General features: G+C 41.7%; 1 protein-coding gene across 2 annotated transcripts in view; it reads left to right on the top strand.

The window, feature by feature from the left end:
• Positions 1 to 6,736: 6,736 nt before the first annotated feature.
• The window catches only part of LOC132378749 (E3 ubiquitin-protein ligase ARIH1), a 102,828-nt gene continuing 83,136 nt past the window's right edge, over positions 6,737 to 26,428 (top strand). The window contains exons 1-2 of one of the 2 annotated variants that reach the window (XM_059945882.1): positions 6,737 to 7,177; positions 18,200 to 18,267. In XM_059945882.1, the coding sequence (XP_059801865.1) occupies positions 6,890 to 7,177; positions 18,200 to 18,267 (356 nt within the window). In that variant the 5' untranslated portion in view covers positions 6,737 to 6,889. The remainder of the gene's footprint in view (positions 7,178 to 18,199; positions 18,268 to 26,428) is intronic. The other variant, XM_059945883.1, reaches the window with a different exon arrangement.

Below are 26,428 nucleotides of genomic sequence, written 5' to 3'. Positions count from 1 at the left end.
TCCTGATGAAGGGTTTCGGCCCGAAACATCGTTATTACCTCCTCCCATAGATGCTGTCTGACCTGCTGAGTTCTGCCAGCATTTTGTGTTTTTTTATTTATTTCCAGCATCTGCAGATTCACTCGTGTTGTCAGTGATAATTAAACCTGATTCTGATTCCATACCAAAGCAAATTCTTTGAAACAGGTGTCAAAAGATAATGGAAAAGAACATCTTCGAAGTAATGGTATGCATTACTACCTTCAGACTCGTTTTCTTGCAGGCATTTACAGGAAAATAAAGAAATACAATAGAAATTATGAAAGAACCATAAATAACAAAGACTTACAATGTGCAAAAAATAAACCATGCAAATAATAATAAATAATACTGAGAACGTGAGTTGTAGAGTCCTTGAATGTGAGTCAGCTCAACACTGTGAAGGACATAAATCAGAAAGAACAAACATGTCATTTTCCAGGTGAACAATACTGTGAAGAGTGCTTTGCAGCAGGTATTGCCGCTGGTTCACTGCTACTCAAAATCTGTATCAATGATTTAGAATGATTTTTCTACAGATGTGTGCTGGAAAGTGTGCTGACTGGTTGCATTACAGGCTAGTTTGGGGACTCCAACACCTTTGAGTGGAAAATCCTACGAAAGGTAGTGGATTTAGCCCAGTACATCAAGAGTAAAACCCTCATAACCATTGAACACATCTACATGAAACGTTGCCTTAAGAAAGCAGCATCCATTATCAAAGATCCTTACCACCCAGGCCATTGCTCTTTTATCACTGCTGCCATCTGGTAGAAGGTACAGGTGCCTCAGGACACGCACCATCAGAGTCAAGAGCAGTTACTACCTCACAACCATCAAGCTCTTAAACAAAAGGGGATAACTGCACTCATTTAAGGACTCTTTTGTCTTGTTGTTTCAGGCTCGCATTATCTATTGCTATTTATTTATATTTGCATTTGCACATTTTGTTGTCCACTGATCCTGATTACGGTTACTGTTTTATAGATTTGCTAAGTACGTTGAAGAAAAAGAATTACAGAGTTGTATGTGGTGACATTTGTACTCTCATAATAGATTTTTACTTTCAACTTCAGAATGAAGGATGAACTGTAATAAATTTAAGTTTGCTAATGACACAGATATGGCTATAGAGGGATTTTGGAGATTGTACAAAGTCTAAGTGAATGATATATAACACAACATATAAAAGTATGGTATAGATAAACACAAGGTTGTCTACATTAGTAGGGAAAAAAGAAAGTAATCATTTCTAAATGGTGTGACCTCAAGTGTTCATTTATATACATTGATGCTAGAAAGTCTGTGAACGATTTAGAATTTTTTCTATTTCTGCATAAATATGGCCTAAAATGTGAGCAGATCTTCACGCAAGTCTAAAACTAGAATAAGAGAACCCAAATTAAGTAAATAACACAAAAATATTATACTTGTTCATTTTATTGAGAAAAATGATCCAATATTATAAGTATTTTAACTTAGTAACTGGTGTGATCCCCTTGTACAGCAATAACTTCAACCAAACGTTTCCAGTAACTGTTGATCAGTCCTGCACATCGGCTTGGAGGAATTTTAGAGCATTCCTCCTTACAAAATTGTTTCAGTTCATCAATATTGCTGGGATATCTTGCATGAACAGCCCTCTTCAGGTCATGCCACAACATCTCAATTGGGTTACGATCTGGACTTTGATTTGGCCATTTCAAAACATGAATATTCTTTTTAAAGTATTCTGTGTTGATTTACTCTCATCTTTTGGATCATTGTCTCAATGCATCATCTAACTTCTATTAAGCTTCAGGTGATGGACCACTACCCTGATATTCTCCCGTAAAATGTCTTGATACAATTTTGGATTCATTGCAAAGCAGCCCCAGACCATGATGTTCCTTGTTTCATAGTTAGGATGAAGTTTTGGTGTTGTGTGCGGTGCCCTTTTCCTCCCAGCTTAGCTGGGTTCAACTTTGGTCTCATCTGTTCACAGAATGTTGTCCCAGAAGCATTGCAGAACATCCACAAGGTAATTTGCAAACTTGAGACATGCAGTAATGTTTTATTTTTTTTGGAAAGCCATGGTTCCATGAACACCACTCTTGTTCAGTGTTTGTCTTATAGTGGACACATGAACAGAGAAAGAATAGTACTCAAGGAAGGACACTACGGAGGAAACCACTGATCTCCAAAAACAAAACACCATCTGGATGTTCTATAATGCTCACTACTATGTTTGAAAGAAAAAGGGTGCTGCACACCAACCCAAAACTTCGCATGTGTCCATGCACCTCTAATTTCTGAATTTTCTTCCCTTTAAGAAAATAAAAGGGAAGAGAAAATAGCTTAACTTTATTCTTCCTCACAAAATGCACAACCCCACATGTTCTTAAGTTGTATTCCATGTGCCACTTCTTTGCCTAGTCTTCCAACCTGTCCAAGTCCTTTTGCAGAAACAACAGAATGGTTTAAGAAGGAGAAAGTTTGTGTTTTGGAATGGCCGAGTCAAAGTCCTGACCTTAATCCTATAGAAATGTTGTGGAAGGACCTGAAGCAAGCAGGGCATGCAAGGAAGCTCACCAACATGCCAGAGTTGAAGCAGTTTTGTAAGGAAGAATTACCTAAAATCCCTCCAAACTGATGGGCAGGAGAAATCAACTGTTCCCAGAAATGTTTGAAGTTATTGCTATACAAGGGGGTGATGCCAGTTACTGAACACCTGTGGGGCTTGACAAGGTGGGTGAGCTGAGCTACATTGAAAAGATCAAAGGCTGAACCTCTGGTGATAGCATTTCGAAACTGCCCTGAATTGACTGGGATTTGGAGAGGGGGTGTTGAGCATAAAGTTTCTCTCTATGCTGATGACTTATTACTCTTTCTCTCAAATCCGTCTACATCCTTACCTCTAATGTTTTCACTTCTTGACCAGTTTAGCCAGATCTCTGGCTATAAACTTAATTTACATAAGAGTGAACTTCTCCCAATTAATAAAGAAGCACAAGAACTAACATTTCGTGATCTCCCTTTTAAAGTAGTCCATAATCAATTTACTTATCTTGGAATTACAGTCACAAGGAAGTTTAAAGATCTTTCGTGAAAATTTTGCCAATCTTTCATATGCTATAAAACAGAGTCTGGTACAATGGTCACCTCTATCTATGTCTTTGGTAGGTCGTATTAATGTTGTTAAAATGTATGTTCTCCCCAAATTTTTATACCTATTTCAATCTATCCCAATTTTTATTCCTAAATCTTTTTTTGATTCCTTAGACTCTATTATTTTGTCATATCTGTGGCAGAATAAGCGCTCTAGAATTAATAAAATCCATCTCCAAAAATCTAAAAAAGAGGGTGGCATGGCTTTACCTAACTTTCGTTTATATTATTGGGCAGCTAATATACGTTGTGCTACCTTTTGGTCTTTCTTCCACGGCCAACCCGAGTGCCCTAATTGGGTGGCAATGGAGTTGAGCTCCACTAAAGAATTATCTATCTCTGCACTTCTTGGCTCTGCACTCCCTAGTAGTCTGCCCAGATCAATAGCTAATCCTCTTGTTAGACACACTTTGCGTATATGGGCTCAGATCAGGAAATGGTATGGTTTCCAGGGGTTTTCCGTTTCCAGCCCTGTTGCTCATAATCACCTTTTTTTACCTACTACATACGATTCAGCATTCCAGGTTTGGTATAGGAAGGGCATTAGACATTTTGAAGATCTTTTCATTGATAATCGCTTCGCTTCTTTTCAGCAGCTCTCTGTTAAGTTCAATCTGCCCAATGCTCATTTTTTCAGATATCTCCAAATCCGACACTTTATTGCTCCTTTAATTCCTAACTTTCCTGAAATGCCTGCGAAAAATGCTATGGACCTATTTCTTTCCATGAATCCACTAGGTAAAGGCTTAATATCAATCATCCAAGATAAACTAGCAGCCTTACGACGGGCCCCCATGGATAAAATCAAAATGGCCTGGGAGCAGGATTTAAATATCTCCTTATCTGAGGAGAGCTGGGATTCAGTTCTCAAATCGGTTAACTCAACCTCTCTTTGTGCTCGCCACTGCCCTTTACAGTTTAAGATTGTTCATAGAGCCCATATGTCTAAATCTAAACTAGCTCGATTCGACCCTAGCGTTAGTCCGCTCTGTGATAAATGCAAGAGGGGCATGGCCTCTCTCATCCATATGTACTGGTTCTGTCCTAGCTTGGAGAAATTCTGGAAAGATGTCTTCACTACGTTATCGTGTAATCTGAATCAGCACCTAGAATCAAACCCCTTAATTGCTCTGTTCGGTTTTTGGGGCAGACTTATGTCTGAGTCCGACCAAATGCCGAATATTATCCTTTGCCTCTCTCCTGGCTAGACGCTTGATCCTCCTCAGATGGAGAGATGTTGCCCCGCCCACTCATGCTCAATGGCTTAATGACATCATGGCCTGTTTGGACCTCGAAAAAATTCATTATTCAGTTCTCAATTCGAATCTAAAGTTCCATAAGGTCTGGGGACCTTTTATCGAGTACTTTCATATTCCTCTTGACTAGGGTTTTTTTTTTCTTTTCGGTCCCTTGCTTTCAGCTCCTTTTTTTTTCTGGTAGAAGGGATTATTATCCTCTGTTGCTGAGTGTATTCACAGTCTGGGAGTTTGGCTGTCCTGACTTATACTCTCGATATTGTGTTGTGGTTGGTCTGGAGTTGCTGTTGTTTTTTCTTGTGTTGTGGGGCTTGGGGAGGACACTGAGCTTACGTCTTTAATTTAGGTGCTTTTTTTTGTTAAATTCTCTTCCTTTGTAGCATATTGTTATTGTATGCTTAATTTTGCACTACTTTAATGTTCCTCATTGGGATTTGGTGTTTTTAATTTGTAAAATGTTTTGAAAAACTAATAAAAAAATTTAAAAAAAGATCAAAGTCTCAACACAAGGTGGAAATTCTTCACCCAAAGGGTAGTAAATCCTTGGAATTCTGTACTCAAAGAATATTGTGCACTGTCAATAACTGAATATATTCAAGGCAGAGATCCATACACTTTTGGATATTGAAGATATGGGGCTCATTCAAGAAAGTGACACTGATGTAAAAGAATGGGTGCAAGGCCTATTGCAGCTTCTATATCTTACAAACACAAGAGATTCTGCAGATGCTGAAAATCCTGATCAACATACACAAAATGGAGGAACTCAGCAAGTCAGGCAGCATCACTGGAGGAGAATAAACAGTTGACCTTTTGGTCCAAGACCTTTCACCAGGACTTCACCTATATCTTACGTTCTTATACCACAAAGTGTAGCTTCCCTTTCAAGTTATTCACTCTCCTCACCAATTCTACTGCAGACAAACCCTTAGGTTCCCTATCTAAAAGCATTGTTGGAGATCCTTCACAAGAGGTTCAAGGGGGAAGCTCACCACTTCTCAAAGGTAATTGGGGATGCATTATGCATTAGCACAGCCCACATTACACAAGCACAGCTATAGAAAGCATGCTCATATTTTGAGCAATAGAACTACCCGATGCAAACCACCTGAACAATTAAAGTCACCCTCATTCTTCATTCATGCCCCATAGATTGTAACACATACTATTTAATAGATGCCAAACCCCTCGTACTCTGATCTGTTGCTTTTACTCCAGCAAGGAGGATGACTGTAACATCTTCAGTCTCATCCTTCCAACGATTTCTGACCCCCTAACATCAGGCAGGAGATGGTGAAGCATTAGGGTATGAACTGTATAGGACGGGCCCAGGCTGTAATACTACTGAAATTCCCGCCTCCACCCAGGTTCATCATATATGAAGCAACAGTAGTGTTATCCTGTTTACTTTTTAATTTGTGTTGTAAATGCACCTTATTATTTTGTTAATTTATTTGTGATAATACTGTATGTGTTGTGTGTGAGTTACATGTACTGTGTTGTGCACCTTGGTCAGGAGGAGCTGACATATTTGACCATGTATAGTACATGTACAAGGCAGGGACTGGGTATTGATAGTGAATGATCAGCCATGATCTCAGAATGGCGGTGCAGACTCGAGGGGCCGAATGGTCTACTTCTGCACCTATTGTCTATGTTGGCCAAGTGGTTAAGGCGTTGGTCTAGTGATTAAAAGGTCGCTAGTTAAGGCAGCGTGTTGTGTCCTTGAGCAAGCAACTCCACCACACATTGCACTGCGACACCAGTGTCAAGCTGTATCACCCCTTGCCCTCCCCCTGGACAACATCGTGGAGAGGGGAGACTTGCAGCATGGGCAACTCCCATACAACCCTGCCCAGGCTGTGCCCTGAAAACTTTCCAAGGCACAAATCCATGGTCTCTCGAGACTAACGGATGCCTAACAATACATGCGTACAGTTGAATGACAATAAACACAAACTTGAAAATCAACTTTCAAAATGGGGGAGAAATTGGTATATACCCTGCAGTTTGGGTTTGTTTGGATGCAGGTGACATTGGATAACAAGTTCCATTCAGTCTCAAATAAACGGATCTCACCAAGTGGTTCTGCACTAGTTTCATGTAGAGTAGAATTACTTTTCCTATTAAAAGCTTAAATTTTAAACAAGGTGGAACTGTGGTCGAAGTTTACCAGTCAGGAGAGAAGGCTCGCGTGCGCGAGAGGGCATCGGCGAACAGGTGGTGACATCACAGAGGGGGCACTATTGTGTGGCAGAAGTGGCACGTCGGTGGGGCGGAAGTGACGACAAAGGCGGACGCGCACAGGCGCGGGTGTCGCTGGGAGAGAGAGCGCGGCCCAGTCCCTTTGTTGCGGTAGCGCTGCCGGGGAGAGTGCGGAGCGGAGCCGAGCCTGAGGCAGGGACACCCACCCACCCACCCACCCACCCCCTCCCTCCTTCCTCCACACGCCCTGCACCCGCGCAGCCATGGACTCGGATGAGGGCTATATGTATGACGAGGACGAGTACAGCGAGGAAAGCGAGCCCGAGGACAACTTCGAGATCGGCGAGGTGGAGATGCAGGAACCCGGCCTGGAGCCCGGGCAGGACGGCGATGGGGTTGGCGGCGGAGTCGGCGGCCTTGGAGGCCTGGGCGGGTTGGGAGGCCTGGGCGCCGAGCAGGAGGAAGAGGATTACCGCTACGAGGTGCTGAGCGCCGAGCAGATTGTCCAGCATATGGTGGAGTGTATTCGGGAGGTCAACGAGGTCATCGAGGTAAGCCTAATCGGACCAGCGTGCCGAAGGAAAGCTCGATGAAAGCCCGAGCAAACAGGCCGCACAGGTGTAGGGCCCAGGGACTTGTCTGAAGTGGGATGGCCGAAGACGGGACTGGTGGGATGTAAGTTAGGGAATGCAGTGCAGGCTAGGAATGTGGGGGCATATTGGACCATGGAGGTGTGGGGGGGGGGGTGGGTTTATAGCTCAGTTAGTTGACTTCTTGTGGTTGGTTAGTTTTCAACAGGGTCTTTGGTTTGAGAGGGTCTGAACAAATGTCAGAAATATGTTTGGACAACCTGTTTTCTTACTGGTGAGCTCGTGTGGTCTAGCTTAGTTTTGTTCAATACACATCTGTGAATTGAGTCTAAGAGTTGGGAAGTAGGGAGTTATCACGATGCTGTCTTACAAGCTTTTAGACAACTATATTTGTATATTCCCATTGGTATTAGGACAGGCTATTTTAATTGTAGCTTATAATTCATTACTTATTTCTACCTTTGAATTGCAATACAGATCTACTGCTGGCTGAAATTAATATTTGGAGAGGTTGTCTTGAAATAACAGCCAGGCTAACTAATATCTACTGACTGAACATACCTTCTCAGCTGTGGATATTATTGGTATGTTCCAGTGCCATCTTTGTTAAGGCATGAGGTCTTTAATGAAGAATAAATTTGTCAAGCCAAGATGAATGCTTTTTAGCTACCTCTTATGACATTGGGTTCCTCTATTGGGAAAAGCATGATCCAGTTTAACAATTAGCCTGCAATTTTATGAACTGGGTTAGCACACAGACATTTAAGCTGGAAGTCTGGTTTCAGTCTTGACAGAAGTTTATTACGCACTAGCTGGTATGTCTTTTAAGGGTGGTACATTCTAATACTTTGTAAAAGTTGTGCATAATGTTTGAGTATGCTAGCTTCCATATTTCTCTACCCCATTGTTTGTTCTGTTGATTCATTTTCCTTTAACCATTTCTATTTGTACATCCTGGCAAGTATTTGGAGTTTTTATGCTTTAGATTTTATTGTTATTAATTGATTGGTTTTAAAGCTTTTACGTGATATGAAGTGATAACAAACTCGGATGCAGCAACCACGCCTGAATATTTGGATATCTGTCCCAACTTATCTATCATAATTAGGTGCTGTGTTGTATGAAATAGGTGATCATGGTCTCATGGCAAATTTTTCTACAGAAATGGTTTGCTATTGCCAACTTCTGGCAGAGCCTTTGCAAGCAGGTCATTACTCTGAGATTGTCAGCTTGTTGTTAGCGGTCACGTAACCAGGACTTGTGATGTGCACCAGCTGCTCATACAACCATCCATTATCTTCTCCCATGGCTTCACTTGACCCTGATCGGAGGCTAAGCAGGTGATGCACCTTGCTCAAGGGTGATCTTCAGGTTTGTGGTGGGAAGGGCCACCTTACACCTCTTTTGGTAGAAACATATCTCCATCCCCACCGTCCTAACTTACTGCCTTTACAAAAATAAGTCCAATTTCCAAGGTGTACTTTAAGGATGCTTCAGTGAAGTGCAGTCCCTATTTTAAATCATAGTGGCAACTCCTGATATCTGACCTGACTTATTCCTGTGTGTGTTAGGTTTGGCATTATCCTGTTCATTCAGATTGTACGTGGCTAACTGAATATTTTATAAACATCGCACTTACTTCAAGGCCTTTCAGTGAACAGACTTCAAGTATGCCATGTTGTCTCGATGTTCTATTGGCCATTGTGACCTTGGGCTGTTTGAGAAGAACTGTGGCCAATTTCCAGTACTCAAACTATGCATCTTTAAGCAGTATTTGTTGTTCATTTATGTTTGGTAACAGATCCTCTGCAATCTACCAACATGGAAAAGATGCCAAAACTTAAGTTTTAGCATGTTGAATGTAGTTTCCTCCCCTCCCCTCCCTCACAGTTCATTGTATGAGGATCAATAGATTTGCTTTCTGAATTATATAGACTTGATAGGCTAGTTTTATGGATATAAATACTTTGTTTTGTCCCATTAACTTACTGTGCCTTTCAATGAGGTGGCAGCTGATGTGTCCTGTGATTTTCCTCATATCCCTTATTCTTGGGTTTGAAATGGATCATTGACATGATTCGGAGTTATTTATGGAAGAGTTCTACATTTCTATCACCGTCTGCAATTGGAAGAATCTCCTAGCCTTGGTGGTGAAAGACCTGGTTCTGCTTGTCAATCTACAGTTGCAAGAAAAAGTATATGACCCCCTTTGCAGTTGCCTGGTTTTCTGCATTAATTACTTATAAAATGTGGTCTGGTCTTCATTTAAGTGACAATAATAGACAAACACAGTCTGCCTAAACTAATAACCCACAAACAATTATACTTCTTGTCAATACTGAGCACACAATTTAAACAATCGCAGTCTAGATTTAAAAAAAAGTGTGTGAAGCTGTGCGATAATGCCTTCTACACAAGTTATTTGAAGTCAGGTGTTCCAATCAATGAGATGAGGTTGGAGGTGTGGGTTGTGGAGGTGCCCTGCCCTATATTAAAAAAAGACACACCAAGTCAGGTTACTGACAGAGCCTGCTGTTCTCGAGAGATCTGGTTTGTGCACCAAAACAACTTTCAGAGAACCTCAGAAGAAGAATTGTAGAGATGCATGAAGTTGGAAAAGGCTACAAAAGCATTTCGAAAGACCTGAGCGTTTATTGGTCCATGATAATTGTCTACAAATTGAGGAAATTCAGTACTGTTGCTACTCTAATCTGCAATGCTGAAGGAGGTGAAAAAGAGCCCAAGAGTAACAGCAAGAGACCTGCAGAAATCTCTAGAACTTGCTGAATTCTCTATTGATGTGTCCACTGTAAGAAAAGCACTGAACAAGAATGGTGTTCATGGAAGGACGACACCATGCAGGAAACCACTGCTCTCCAAATTAAAAAAAACTGCATCTTTCAAGTTTGCAAAAGACCACGTGGATATTCCATAATGTTTCTGTAGACAGAATAGACATAAGTTCACACACTAATGTTTGGAGGAAAATGGGCACTGTACACCAACTTCAAAGCTACATCCCAACAGTGAAGCATGGTAGAAAGAGCATCATGGTTCAGGGCTGCTTTGCTGCCTCAGGGCCTCGGCAGCTTGCAATCGTTGAGGAAACAAGGAATTCAAAGTTGTATCAAGACATTTTACAGGAGAATGAGTAGCAGTCCGTTACATAGAGCTTAATAGAAGTTTGATGCAACGAAAGACTAGAGTAAATCAACAACAGAACGGTTTAAAAGCAAAGAAAATTCTTAACTGTTATGAACTGTACATTTGATAAGTTTGTTCTGCACTGTTTAAACCTTTTTACTTTTTGTTGCATTGTAGAAACTTATTTTAAAAAAATGTTAAAAAAAACAAAGAAAATTCATTTTTTGGGATAGCCAAATTATAGTCCAGACCCTAATCCAATTGAGGTGTTGTGGCATGACCTGAAGAGGGTGGTTCATGAAAGGCATCCCAGAAGTATTGATGAACTGAAACTGTTTTGTATGGAGAAATGGTTGAAAATCCCTCCTTGCCTTTGTGGAAGTCTGATCAGCAGTTACAGGAAGTGTTTGGTGGTCATTATTGCTGCCAGAGGAGGTTTTACCAGTTATTAAATACAAGGGTTAACATATTTTTTTTTCAGCCTGGATTGTGAATGTTTAAACAATCTTCAATAAAGACATGAAAAGTACAATTGTTTATATGTTATTAGTTTAGGCAGATTGTGTGTGTTCATTATTGTGATGTAGGTAAGATCAGACCACATTTTATGAGTACTTAATGCAGAAAACCAGGTAATTGCAAAGGGTTCACAAACTTTCTTGCAACTAGGTATCTCCTGTTCTAGTGTACTATCTGGCAGAGGTAGTTTCTTTCCATCTCTCATTGGCCCTTTTTCATATTTTCAGTCAAATCACCAACAGCCTTCTAAATTTTGTGGAGGGCTACGTTGTTGATTTCATATTTTATGATTTAAATGTTGAAACACGAGTAGCAATCCTTGAGTGTAGTGCTCAGTCAAGCATAAATTTATAGACTGCACAAGGACCTATGTTCTATCAATGTTACCATTCCTTTCTTGTATTTTTAATGACCATTGAACCTTCCCTGCTGGTTGGTGGGCTCCCGACCATCCAGCCACTAAGAATGTGGAGATTAATGCAGTCAGACACCTCAAACTCAGAGTCATGCTGTGAAACTGGGATTTTCCTAGCTTGTGATTTAGTTCCAGGCACTTAATTAACTTTGGGTGGGCTCCCTTATCTGTCTACCCAAGTTTCAATTGAAGTGAATTACAATTGATTGGAGTAGTAAAGCACATAAATGGGCTTTCACTGCATCTGGTTCATGCTGACTTCTTCCTAACTACACTAATCCCATTTGTTCTCATTAGGTCTATGTCTCTGTGTTTCTCTAAGTGTTGTCTAAATGCTGCTTTAAACAATTATTATATCTGATTACACCAACTCCAGAAGCAACAAGTTCCAAATATTAACCAGTCTGTGTGCACTCAAATCACCTTACACAGATAGCCTCTTTTTTTAAATATCTGTACCAAGTGTAAAAGATCTTAACTTATCTCTGTCCCTCATTTTTATTTCTTTGCGTGGTTACACCTCAGCCACCTTCATTCCAGGGTAAGGTAGCCACTCTGTATAATCTCTTCCTAGAATTAAAGTTCTCTAATCCAGGCAGAATCATGGCAAAACACTCAATTTCCAGCATCTGCTGAATCTCTTGTTGAAAATCTCGGTAAATCTCCTTTGCAGCTGGCCAGTGGTGTAGTGGCATCAGCACTGGACTTCCAGCCAAATGGTCCCAAGTTCGAATCCAGCCAGCTTCTGGCATGCTTTCCATCTGTGCTGGGTTGAGCGTCCAGCTAAAATCGGCAAAATGCTGCCTGATGCACCACAAAGGCACGAAGAAGAACAGCAAATAAACTCTCCTTTGAATTTTCACCTGTGAAATCATATTGTTCTAATAATGTGTGACTAGAACTGTACAGGATATTCCTGGTAGGGTCTAACAAATGGTTTGTGAAATTGCATATGATTTTCTTGGTTTTGTACCAGTGTTGGTTGCTGTACACTTTCATCTGAGCTGGTTATAGGTTAGAATGCTATGCACTCTGCCATTCACTATGGAGAAGATAGCTCATTGTCTGTATACCTAAATACATTCTAGTTAACAGTCTGAATTTCAAGCAAACAGCAGAGCAGAATCTATGCATTGCCTAGCCTGTGTCACTCAAATAGGATCTAGCTTTGAGCATTGATAATTGAACAATTTTTGATTTCATGCTGATCTCAGCAGCGACTAAGCTCAAATCTTTGTTCTTTCCTCGAAGAGTCATAATCACTCTGGAGTAATAACACAATATTGCACACCTTTTTCTAGGTTCACTGGAGTTATGGCACCTGCTGATTTGTGTCACTTGGTTGAGGACAGCATCTTGCTCTACAAACCACATTGGTGTTACAGGCATAGGCTCTGGGCACGCTAAGGAGTTTGTTCTGAGACCAGCATCCGTGCCTTGCTGCCACATTACTTTTTGGGTGAGATGATGCTTTTGAACTGCAAACTGCTGGTTGTTTTCCTTCTGGTGAATGTGGAGGATGTAACTTGTTCTGATCGTTATATCTGACCTAGTCTGGGTGGGGCTGTTTGCACATGAATCATTTTGTGATGGTCAACCTTCACAACAGGAAGCTCTTCCACCATTATGAATTGGGTATTATTTTGCCTTTAAAATGGTGGGCAATCATCATTTTCTTTTCAGAGTGTTTTTCTCCAGCTCAGAATCAGGTTTGATATCAATAGTATATGATCTCAAATTCATTGTTTTGTAGCAGTGCTGCATTGTAATTCTTAATTTAAATAACTATATCTTACAGTAAATATATAAAAATAAGTATCTCAAAAATAAAAAAATAGTGAGGGTCCTGCGACCACCATGCAAGTGCCATTACAAAGGCATGACAGTACTTTTATCTTCTGAGTTCCAGCACGTCATCTAAAACCTCTACGGATGTGCAGTGGAGAGTATCGTGACTGGTTGCATCAAGGCCTGGTACAGCAGCACAAGGCTCATGAATAAAAACACCTACAAATGTAGTGGATACTGCCCAGTCCATCACAGAAAAAAACCTACAAGGAGAGCTGTCGTAAAAAAAAAAAGAGCTGCATTTCTCATTAAGGACCTTACCATCTGGGCCATTTCTCTCATTGCATTCAGGAACTTATTATGCTATGCTCTCGATGCTTATTTCTTTATTATTTCGTTTGTTGTGCACATTTGTTGTTTGTTCGTCCTGTTGGTTGTGGACTTTGATTCTATTACTTGGAAGTACTGAGTTCAAGAACTTGAATCTCAGGGTTGCATTATGTACTTAGTCAATAACTAAACTTTGAACACTTACAAGTTAAGCAGCCTCAGTGGAGAAGAGAAATGTTTATATGCGGGTCAGTGTCTTATCAGAAATGGGATAAGTGTTAATAAATGGGGATTAATGAAGAGAGCAGGAAGAAAGGTTGAAGGCAAGTGAGTGGATGACCTAGGGGGTGAATATATAATCTTTAAAACAGGGTCACTTGGGGGGGGGGGGGTAATGAAGAAGGGTAGCATGAATTAAATACATTAAATAATGAAGTGAGGATGCTAGAAATATGAAATGGTTTAGAATCCGAATTGGGTTTATCTCTGGAAATTTGTGTTGCAACAATACAAGACATTACTATAAGTTAAACTCAGAGGCACGGTAGCATAATAGTAGCATTGTTGTAGAGCCTGAAACTTGGCTTCAATTCTTGCCACTCTGTCTAGGGTATTTATACGTTCTCCCTGTGATCACATGGGCTTCCACCAGGTACTCTGGTTTTCTCAAACATTCCAAGGACTTGCAAGTTAGTAGGTTAATTGGTCATATTGGTGTGGACTTGCTGGGCTGAATGGGCCTGTTACCATGTTGTTTCTCTACATAAGTAAATAGTGCAATAGGGGAATAGTGAGTTGGTGTTTATGGAGCTGTGTCTGTAATTGCTTTCCCCTAGCTGTGAATGCTGAAAACTGAATTAGGACATCATTGCTTTGCAAGGGAAGGTTGGCCCCCCCACAACCAGAAAATAATTTTAAATGGTTTGATTCTATGAAAGTACACAAAAGGATGGGATGGGGAAGACAATTATGAGTTTAAGTTGCACAAGAATGTCCTCTGTTTTGTGGTGAGTTGGACTGCGATTTAGGAAAACATTGGATTTTGCTGCGAGCCCACAGAATATTCATGGAGAGATGTGTTTTCTGATGGCACACACTCATTTGCCCTCTGCTCAGTGTATTCTACGTGTGGCTGTTTGGTTCTATGTATTCATGTTTACTTAACAAGAATGTAATATAAGAAATAGAAGAGAATAGTTGTTCCACCTTTTCTGTATCTGTTGAAATCTTGTAAGGACAGAATGTCAAATGAACAGTTTACAATTTACAGTGCTGCTGTTCTCGGGCCTAAATGGCAGACTCAGGATCCTAAGACCATGCTTTCTAGCTGGGCAATCAACCTCTTGCCTTTGGTCCTTCTCTCTTGGAGTTATATGCCTCCATTTCAATAATTCCTCTAACCTGATCAACCAGTATTAATCCAGTCTCCTTATTTGGGCAATGCTTTCATCCCAATAATGAAGCACTGCCTCACAGGCACATATATGGACTATTCTGGGGAGGGAAGGAAAAGCTGCATTATCCCAAAGTGACACACAAAATGCTGGCAAAACTCAGCCTGTCAGGCAGCATCAATGGAAAGGAATAAACAGTCGATGTTTTGGGCCGAGGCTGTTCGTCAGGAATTGGCCCAAAATGTTGATGGTTTATTCCTCACCCTAGAGGCTGGCTGACCTGCTAAGTTCTTCTAGTGTTTTGTGTTGCTCTGGGTTTCCAGCATCTGCAGGATCTCTTGTATTTGAGCTGCATTATCCCAGGTGTGATTTTAATATGGTGAACCTGTGTTCAGCTTAGGCCTAGGCCTAGTGGGTTGTTTGCTTTTAATTATGTTATGTTTAAGCCAAGGTTACATGAGTGGTTAGGAAGAGTCTTTGATGGAACTTGAATGTGTCGTGTTGTCTCAGTCACAGTCACTCAAGAAGTTCCTGTTACTGTTCTGCATTCATTTCAAGATGTTCTGCTATGTTTTCATTTGATGGTCAATTTACTGATGTTTGGTTTCTATACCCAGTATCACGCCATACCAAAACATGTAGTCTTGATTGATGTTTTTCCAAACTTACAATTAGAAGTTAAATGGCTTTGTGAAAGGCAGGTCATGCCTTATGAGTCTGATATAATTTTTTTGAGGACATGACTAAACACGTTGATGGTAGAGCAGTAGATGTAGTGTATATGGATTTCAGCAAGGCATGGGATCCATGGAGGTCAGTCACCAGTGGTGTACCTCAGGGATCTGTTCTGGGGCTTCTACTCTTCATGATTTTTAAAAATGACCTGGATGAAGAAGTGGAGGGATGGGTTAGTAAATCTGCTGATGACACAAAGGTTGGAGGTATTGTGGATAGTGTGGAGGGCTGTCAGAGGTTACAGCGGGACATTGATAGGATGCTATCAAACTGGGCTGAGAAGTGGCAGATGGAGTTCAACCCAGATAAGTGTGAGTTGGTTCATTTTGGGAGGTCAAATATGATGACAGAATATAGTGGTAATGGTAAGACTCTTGGTAGTGTGGAGGACCGGGGGTCTCCTTGGAGTGACGGATGATGAGAGGTGACCTGATAGAGGTGTATAAGAAGAGAGGCATGGATCGTGTGGATAGTCAGAGGCTTTCCCAGGGCTGAAATGGCTAACACGAGAGTGCACAGTTTTAAGGTGCTTGGAAGTAGATACAGAGGAGATGCCGGGGTAAGTTAATTTTACACGCAGTGGTGGGTGCGTGGAATGGGCTGCTGGCGACGGTGATGGAGGCAGATACGATAGTCTTTTAAGGGACTCCTGGACAGGTATATGGAGCTCAGAAAAATAGAGGGCTGTGGGTAACCTTAGGTAATTTCTCAGGTAAGGACATGTTCGGCACAACTTTGTAGGCTGAAGGGCCTGTATTCTGCTGTAGGTTTTCTATGTTTCTATGAAAATTGATCTTTTTTTAAAAAAAAATAGGGTACTTATCTAATTTCTTGGCCAACATTCTTCCCTTTAGTCTACATCGCCAGAGAAGATTAACTGCACTATTTTTTCACTCATTTTCTGTGCTTTATGTTATTGCTGTTGTCTACATAACACAGATGACATTGCCAGTGGTTAACCTCCCAAGTGCCAGCTTCATTTTGTCTACCCTATAGCAGTGCAAATCATGTGGTTGAAAGGAGTGCATAGAAGCTTCTCAGACAACATAGCCAACATATCATTTCTAGCTGCAAAAAATCTCACTTTTGTTGAAAGGTCCAGTATATTTACACAGTAATTGGATGTCTGTTTCTTAACTTGTGTTGCTCTTTTCTTTAAGACAGTGCCCTGTTGGAGCTGTGCAGTTAAAAGACAGATTTTTATCTCATGTTTATGACCTTAGGATATCCAAGAGCTCTTTAAAGCCTATGAAATTCTTCTGAAGTGTGGTCATTGCAGTTTTGAATGAGATGTAGCATGGTACTCGGAAGTGAAATGTGGGATCTGGATTTTCCCCTTCTTCAAACTGTGTTCTCTTGCTTCTAGATCAGCAGTTCCCAACCTGGGGTTCATGGACCCCTGTGTAAATGGTAAGGCTCCATGGCATAAAAAAGGTTGGGAACTCCTGCATGTATATTTTTTGCTGCTGGATGTGCACATTCTGAAGTATTCTCATTCCAAGTATTTGTTGCCAATTATCCTGCAAGATGACAGTCATGTGAGCTTGTAATGACATCAGAAGTATAAATGGCATGGGATCCATTCATGTGCAATGTGGTCATATTCCTCAGTGAGTGAGGTATGTTTGACTGCCACTGGCTTTGATGATATGAAAGCTTTGTTGGTGATTTTTACAGTTTTACATTCTCAATTTTGTCAATTCCAGATTGACTGCGTGATGGTTGAATCACGTATCATTTATAAGTTCCCGTGAGGTGGAGCATATGGTCTGCTATCAACAAAGGCATAAATAAGATGAAAGTAAAAAGCTTGTTTGTCTATATGAGAAAATAACATGCATAGAATCTGTTTTGTCATTTCTCTAACCTGGGGTCCTCAACCTTTTTTCTGCCGTGGACCCCTACCATTTACCATGGGGTTCGTGGACCTCAGGTTGGGAGCCCCTGCTCTCTAGGCAGTTTATTTTCTAAAGTCCTAAATCTTTAATACATTTGCCTCTTTTGATACTCCAAATGATTTTATTATACAGCAATCTTGGAAGCTCAAGATCTCAGCTGAATATTAATACACCTTTGTTGGATTCCTATCATTATACTGGTGGAATTTGTAATATTTTGTTAAACAAGGTTAAATGTGTCCGTTTAGCATGCACGAGGTGAATGAGAGATGCATTTATGTGGTAGGTACCACATATCTGAACCAGCTCAGAGTTTTACATATAAAAAAAATCACTGAAGTGCTAGTACTGCAGCCATTTTGTTCATAAGCCACATGTCAAATGTTATGGTATCTTTCACCTGTGAGAATTTGACTGCTGCAATTGAGTTTTTAACCCAATGCAATGATTAGTGCAGAGTTGCCAATAGTGCAGTATAATCTCAGTATTGTATTAATGAAAACCTGTTCAATTTAAGTAACGTAACTCCAAGCTGTTTACTCAGGTGGTTGCTGTGATGTGTTGAAATTAAGTTTTGCACAGGAAATGCATTGTACACTATCAAAGGAGTGTTGCTGACTCGTTTTGCTCAAGTTCATGCCAAAATATTGATTATGGCTCCTTTTGATACATGTAGAACTTCATTAACTGAACAAGTCCAATCATAAAAACACGTTTTAAGATGTGCATTGTATAATTTGGCACTGTCTTTTACCTACAGAATCCAGCTACTATCACAAGGATACTTCTCAGTCACTTCAACTGGGATAAAGAGAAGCTAATGGAAAGGTAAGCCTTGTCTCTAGTGAAATGTGGCCAGACGAATATAGGGAGTAGGGGTATCAGTGGGGAAAGAAAGAAATGTTAATTACTTTGCATAGTGGATGGGAAGATACAAATTTTAGTGGAAAAGATGAAGCAGATTACAGGAAGTAAGTTGAGATCAGGTTTGCGTGATCAGTAATCCCATTGTCTGAAAACCATGGTGTATGTGTTTGGCCCTAGTGGACATCTTTTGGAATCGTGTTTAATATCACTGGCATATGTTGTGTTTTGTGGCAGCAGTGCATTGCAAGACATAATGAGAAAAAAACTACGTTATAATAAGTATATATTTAAAAAGGCAATTTAGATTAAATAAATAGTGCATAAAGAGGGAAAAATATTGAGGTAGTGTTCATTGGTTCATTGTCCATTCAGAAATCTGATGGTGAAGGGGAAGAAGCTGTTACTGAAATGTTGAGTGTGTGTCTTCAGGCTCCTGTACCACCACCTTGATAGTAGCAGTGAGAAGATGGCATGTCCTGGGTGATGTGTGTCCTTATTGAGGGATGCTGCCTTTTTGATGCATCACTTTTTGAACCTGTCTTAGATGCTGGGGAGGCTAGTGCCCATGATGAAGCTGGCAAAGTTTACAGTTTTTTGTAGCTTTTTCCAGTCATGTGCTCTGGGCTTTCCATACCAGTTGGAATGTTCTCCACAACATTTGGTGACAAAACAGTTCTCCTTTAACTCCTAATGAAGTGTAGCCGCTATTGTGCCATCTTTGAAATTACATAAATATGTTGGGCCCAGCATAGATCCTTAGAGATGTTGACACTCAGGAGCTTGAAACTGCTCACCCCCTCTACTTCTGATCCCTCAATGAGGACTGGTGTGTGTTCTTTCAAGTTTCTGTGCCTGAAGTCTCCATAATTTATTGCTTGGTCGTATTGATATTGAGTACAAAGTTGTTGCTGCAATGCCACTCAACTGGCTGATTTATCTAGCCCCTGTACACTCCCTCATCACCATCTGCATTCTGCCAACAAAGGTGTTGTTGGCAAACCTAGAGACTATGTTTCAGCTGTGCCTAGCTATACAGTTGTGTGTTTAGAAAGAGTAGGGCAGTGGGCTAAGCAAGCATCTTTGAGGTGGATTAGTGTTACTTGGAGATGTTAGTTCCGATCTGCACAAACCATGGCCTTCTGTTGAGGAAATCTAGGATCCAGATACAGTAGGAGGTACAGAGGTCCAGGTTTTGGAGTTTGTTGATTAGAACACTGAGCTGTAGTCAATAAACAGTTGTCTGACATTGGTATTGCTTTGTCCAGGTGATCCAAGGTGAGTGGAGAGCCAGTGAGATTGCAGCTGCTGCAAATCTACTGTGGTGATAGGCTATTTGCAGTGGGTTGTTGTTTAGTCCTTGTTTAAGCAAGAGTTGATTTTAACCATGGCTGACCTCTCAAAGCACTAGTCAACAAGTTGGTCTCTGGGGTTTTGAATCCTGAAGTGGAGAAATTTGTGGTAATCAAAATAAAGATATACTAGTAATGTTGAGATGGTCACCAACATAAGACATATCAGCCCATTGAGTCTGCTCCTCCATTTTATCATGACTGATTTATTTTTCTTCACAACTCCATTCCCCTGCTTTCTCCCCATAACCTTTGACAACCTTACTAATTAAGAACCTATCAACCTCTGCTTTAAATATACCTGTAGGGTAATGTAATTGATGGAAGCTGGCCTGAGTGGTGTAATTACTGTGGTTTGTGTTCAGTGTTTTGGATTACAGTATATTAGTTTTTTCTTAAACATAAAATGCCATGCATTGTTTTATTTGAGAAAATCTACATTGTTGACCCCAATACTCTAGGGCTATTCCAGAGTTATTGAATATGTTGGCCAGTGCAGTAGTTTTGAAACAGCTGGAGTTTTGGGAGCAAAATGCTGTTGCTTGGTTTATACTGTTACGTATCCCGTAACTGGATAACTTACCAGCAAAGATAGAGAGATCTGTTGAAGTCTGATGTCACTATTTTCAAACATTTTTATTTATAAAGGGACGCAAAAGTAAGGTTAATACAAACATTCAGATAATGCACATCGTCAATACTCAATCTAAAGTGCGGGTATAGTAATAATCATCATTAAGCTCTATTGTTGTCTAGGGGTTAATAGATAGTCCGTTGGAAATATAAAAGTCGCTCAGAAAGTCTGCAGGCCTCAGCCTTTTGAGAATCGCTGGGGATCACGTGGGGCGACCGAGAGAGAGAGATTGGGGAGAAGAGAAAAAACTTGCCGGGTCTTGATGAAGCTTCTGTGAAATTGGGGTAGCATTGGTTCCCTCTCCCCGATGTTAGTTAAAAGCGGTTTTCTGTGATTCCAGCCACAAATTCCAGTCCCAGAATCTAACGCACGTGGCTTCCTTCAGAATGGCTTCCGGCTGCTGCGGGATCACTCTCTCATGTCTCCTTGGTGCGTTTGAAGGGCTGTCCCCCTGAGACTCTCCTTTATACTTCCTCACGGGGTCGCAGGTGTCAATCAGGTTGGGATGATGCAATCTCTCTCTCAACCAGCCCACCTTGCCCGAGGGCTTTTCATGTGGTCTCCATGAGACAATAGTCGCTGTCGTCTTATTCTGCATCCCGGGTGGAACGTGCAATTCGGCACATTTCTCTCTCTCTTCCTGGGTCTATTGACCCCCCCCCCCACCCCCCGACAGGTGCTCTTGTGATTCTCACAAAGGAGGGGGCTGGGATCATAACAATACAAACCGGGGCCGAGTTGGCGCTGCGAGAATCACCACGGACCACAATAAATTTTAGGTAGTAGCATCACTTAGTCTAGTAGAACACCATCCTGAACAGGATAAATACTGATTGCTGAAAGCTTGCCTTTTACAGAATTTTGGACAATTGGAGTCTGAGCACGCCAAACGGTTGCTGTCCTAGCCTGGTCTTAGCAAGTTAATGAACCTGATGCTGCCTCTGGGGAAATAATCATCTGTTATTTTTAAAGAACTCTTCATGCAGCTTATACTCAGCCAGGCAGATGTGAATCCTCCTTTCCCTTCTCAGTTAGCCCAGTCAGCACGACCTACAACATAAGGATTCCCGCAGCTTTAAAACTGTTTTTACTGCGCTCACTTTGGCATGAGCGCTAGGAAGTGCCGACCACCTTGCAGCTTCAACTGTGCCAGTGCATCGGGACATCAGAGTTCTGTGAATGGCGAGAGTTCCAGCTGCCAGGGATGTCTACTGCTTATTATGGGCACCCTTTCAGGGCGACACTTCCTGTTTGACACGGGTACTCAAGCAAATGTGCTGCCAGCATTGCTTCAGTGGCAAACATTATATGTGGGACTTGGTCCTGGCTAAAGTAGCTGGACCTCTGCTCGGTGCAGATTTCCTGTTTGCCTAAGGACTATTAGTTGATCTTAAGAATTGCATGCTAGTGGATGTCAAGAAACTTGGGTCGTAACCCTGGTCCCCAGTGCATCTAAATCCGAACACAGTTCTCATCTCCGCATGCTTTTCAATTGCTTAAGCCAACACAGGTGATTATTAACCCTGCTAAATGCCAATTTGGATTGTCAACCGTTGACTTTGTTGGCCATTGCATCTCTGCACAAGGTGCAAAACCCCTTCCATCAAAGATTGTGACTATTATGGATTTTGCACCCCCACCCCCTGCATTACTTTAAAAAAACTGCAGGAGTTTTTAGGCATGGTGAATTTCTATCACCACTTCATTCCACAAGCTGCTGAATTTGTTTTTCCCATGTATAGTGCACTTAAAGGAAATACCCCTAATCACGTGCTTGACTGGACAGCAGTTATGACCAGGGCATTTGATGATGCCAAGCAAACTTTTTCCATTGTTTCCAACCTGCTTCCCAACTATGCTGTGGGTGCTATGCATGAACAGTTGGTTGGAGGCTTGTGGCAGTCACTCTCCTAGCAGTACATGGTGCCAGTAGCACCATTCTCAAAATTAAGTACAGCGCGTTTGTCTGGGCTTCTGAGTCTGTCTGGCTATCCACCATTTTTGAAATTGACATTTCACAGCCTTCATTGACCACAAACCCCTTGTGCACACAGTAGCCAAAATATCAGACCCTCGGTCTGCATGACAGCAACGCCATCTGGCATATATCAGTTCACAACTGATATACAACATATCACGAGGGAAAACAATTGCCTCTCACAGCCAGCCATTGAGACCATACACATAGGGATTGATTATGCCGGCATGGCAGTCAACCAAGCTACTGACCTACAGGTCCAGGCTTACCAAACAGCAGTCATGGGCCTGCGTTAGCTCATACTAAGCTCGGGGAAGCTGGGGTTTCTCTCCTGTGTCTCAACTAGTCATCTTTGCCCCATGCTGCCCCAAGCTAGTGGCAGACTATTTTTAACTCTTGCACTAAAGCTTGTGTGGCATGATATTAGACAGGACATAAGAACATAAGAAATAGGAACAGGAGTAGGCCATCCTGCTCATTGAGCCTGCCCTGCCATTCAATAAGATCATGGCTGATCTGTCTATAAACTCAGCTCCATCTACCTGCCTTTTCCCCATAATTTTTAATTTCCCTACTATGTAAAAATCTATCTAACTGTATCTTAGATATATTTAGTGAAGAAGCCTCAACTGCTTCCCTGGGCAGAGAATTCTACAGACTCACCACTCTCTGGGGGGGAGAGACAGTTTCTTCTCATCTTCGTCCTAAATCTTCTCCCCTGAATCTTAAGGCAATGGAAACAACTTTTCTACTTATATCTTATCTATCCCTTTCAAAATTTTGTATGTTTCTACAAGATCCCCTCTCATTCTTGTGAATTTCAGAGAATACAGTCCCAGGCAACTCAACCTCTCCTCATAGGTTAACCCCTTCATCTCTGGAATCAACCTGGTGAACTTCCTCCGCACTGCCTCCAAAGTCAGTATATCCTTAAGTATGGAGACCAGAACTGCACACAGTACTCCAGGTGTGGCCTCACCAGTACCCTGTATAGTTGCAGCATGGCCTCCCTGCTATTGAGATCAACCCCTCTAGCAGTAAAGGCCAACATTCTGTTTGCCTTCTTAATAACCCGTTGTTTCTGCAAGCTAACTTTTTGCGATTCATGGACAAGCACTCCCAAGTCCTTCTGCACAACAGCATGCTGCAATCCATTTAAGTAATAATCTGCTCTCCTATTATTCCTTCCAAAGTGGATGATCTAGCATTTACCAATGTTGTATTCCATCTGCCAGACCTTAGCCCCCTCACTTAACTTACCTATATCCCTCTGCAGACTCTCCACATCCTCTGTTCAATTTACTTTTCCACTCAGTTTAGTGTCATCAGCAAATTTGCTATGCTACACTCAGTCCCCTCTTCCAGATCATCAATGTAAATGGTAAACAGCTGCGGGCCCAGCACCAACCCCTGCGGCACCCCACTCACCACTGACTGCCAACCAACCAACCAACCAGAGAAACACCCATTTATACCAAATCTCTGCCTTCTGTTGGTTAACCAATCCACTATCCATGCCAATACACTTCCTCCGACTCTTGTGTATTGTGCGGCACCTTATCGAATGCCTTCTGGAAATCCAAGTATACAACATTCACCTGTTCCCCTCTATCCACTGCATTCATTATGTCCTCAAAGAACTCCAGTGAGCTTGTCAAACAGGACGTGCATGATTGGAGTGCCAGCAGACAAAAATCAACAGTCATGTCCAGGCACCATTGGCACTGTTTGATGTCCCTTGCAAAGTTTGACCATGTCAGTGTGGACCTTGTTGGTCTTCTCCACCTGCCCCTCCCCCCAACTTCTTTGGTTTTGCACATCTGCTTACTAAAGTGGACTGTACCACCAGGTGGAAGTTGTCCCTCCAGCATTGACGGCAGCCACAGATGTGGCTTGTGTGTTTATCAGAGGTTGGCACCTCTGATATTTCCTCTAACCACGGTCCACAATTCATATCAGACCTTTGGGCTACTGTGGCCCAGAACCTTGACATTAGGCTACATCACACCGCAGCTTATCACCCACAATGGCCTATGCGACTGGTTTCACAGCTCCTTACCAGCTGCACTGAGGACTTCCATATGGATGACTGTTGGCATGATTATCTGTTGTGGTTCCTACTGAGGTTCAGAACAGCTCCAAAGAGGACTTGCAGTCATCCGGGGCTGAATCGGTATATACTTAGCTGTTATGAGTGCCAGGTGTTCTTATGCCTGACACCATGACTACCTGGTCAGCCTCTCAACAGTGTTCCTCCCTCCTTAGTAAATTTGATTTTCTGTGCACCTATCCTACATTCTGTACAGCAATTTTGGGTTCCTGTTTATCTACATTCTGCCTAATATGTTTTCAGCTGCCGTGATGCACACCCCTTAGACCCCCTAACGATGACCCATTCTGTGATTTTGGAACAGAGAGAAAAGACTTATCATAGACTAGAGGGGTAATTGTGAATGTGCTTCACTAGATCGCCTTAAACTGGCCCATCAAGATTTGGAGGATTCCACTACCACGTTGCTATCACAATGTGAACATGAGCGTGTCAGCACACCTCTGGATGAGCCAGAGATACCTGCAGTTTCTCCGCCCCTGGATCATAGGACCCGAGCCATGAGGCTCATCCAAGCTCTAGACAGGCTCTCACTGCAGGTTTAGGGTAATATAATTGGTGGAAACTTACATAATTCACAACCACTGACATTGACTTAGGGTTCATTTTAAGAGGTTGGTCTGACATGTTGAATTACATGAAGTACTTTTAACATGCTTTGTGTTACATGTTTTGGATTGCATTAAATGAGTTGTTACAGTTTTTCTTATGTTACACTTACCCAACAGGCTGGTATATGTCTAGGGGAAAAGGAGATGCAGCCACTCACCAACCCCACCTCCCGTACATGCAGGTGCTGTGAGAATCAAGTTTATGCCGCGCGTACACACACAATATCAAGCTCACACCAGATACCGTTATGGAATACACTTTAAAGATTTTTACTAAAACTAAGAGTACTATGCAATACAGTATATATGAATGAAAAGAAAATAAAGTAAAAGGCGCCAACTTGTCAAAGTTCAGTCAGTTTAGTGAACATCGTTGGAGCTCAATCATCGAACCATTCGACCCCTCGTCACTTTCTTCCAACTTCCACGTCCTCGCACCTGGGACCACCCTTGGTGGTCGACCGAGCAGTGCAGCGCACATCCAGCTTCCTCGGCGTCTCCTTCCCGCCTCCCCTGAAAAGACCCCGAAGCCCCCAAGCTCCCAGCCTCACAAGACAAAATAATTGGTTAACCCCATTGGTTAAAAAATGAATACAATCCCCCATATCAGCAAGTCCAGAGCTAAACAACTGCGAGAGAAACACTTATCAAATGTAAAAGCATTCCTACTCTAGCAAACCAAAGAAGCCATTTTGATTAACATACACAGTACATTGTACATTCTCCCCCCACCAGCAAATGTCATGCCCTAATGACATTACCAGAGTTCCCCAAGGCTTCTTGCAACACACAAAACCCAACCCAGGTGCAGAAAGCAGCGGCATAACTACCCAGAGCAGTAGAAATCACACTCCGTTCTCCTGGCACCACATATGTCAACCGCTCTGGGGGGGCGCCTACTCCTCTGAGATCTCTGTACCCCTTCTTCAGACCCTTCCGCCTCACTGGGCTCCCTCTTCACCTGCGAACCCTCTGCCTCGGACACCCCAGGTCTACCTTTCTTTCTTTTTAAATCTTTTTATTAATTTTTAATGAATTTGAGAGTACATAGTTAATAGTTTAAATAAACATTCAAATAGATGATAATTCATATATAATAACCTCCCAAACTCATAGTAATTACAAACAAAAGTAATAAAAACCAAAAAAAGTGGGGGGAAAAACTAACCAACATGGGCCATTGCATTATGTCAAATATATACAGTAGTGCCAATAACTCCATACCTCCATCCAAAGAATTAAGGATAATAAAAGTGAGGTTTAGGAAAAGACAGTTTAACTCGTATGAAAATGTTGAATAAATGGTCTCCCAAGTTTCTTCAAATTTAACTGAAGGATCAAAGACAACACTTCTAATTTTTTCTAAGCTCAAACAAGAGATAGTTTGAGAAAACCACTGAAATATAGTTGGAAGATTAATTTCTTTCCAATTCAATAGAA

Source organism: Hypanus sabinus, chromosome 21 (genome assembly GCF_030144855.1).
Source record: "Hypanus sabinus isolate sHypSab1 chromosome 21, sHypSab1.hap1, whole genome shotgun sequence".
Lineage (NCBI taxonomy): Eukaryota > Metazoa > Chordata > Chondrichthyes > Myliobatiformes > Dasyatidae > Hypanus > Hypanus sabinus.
This window is presented reverse-complemented; position numbering and strand designations above follow the sequence as displayed.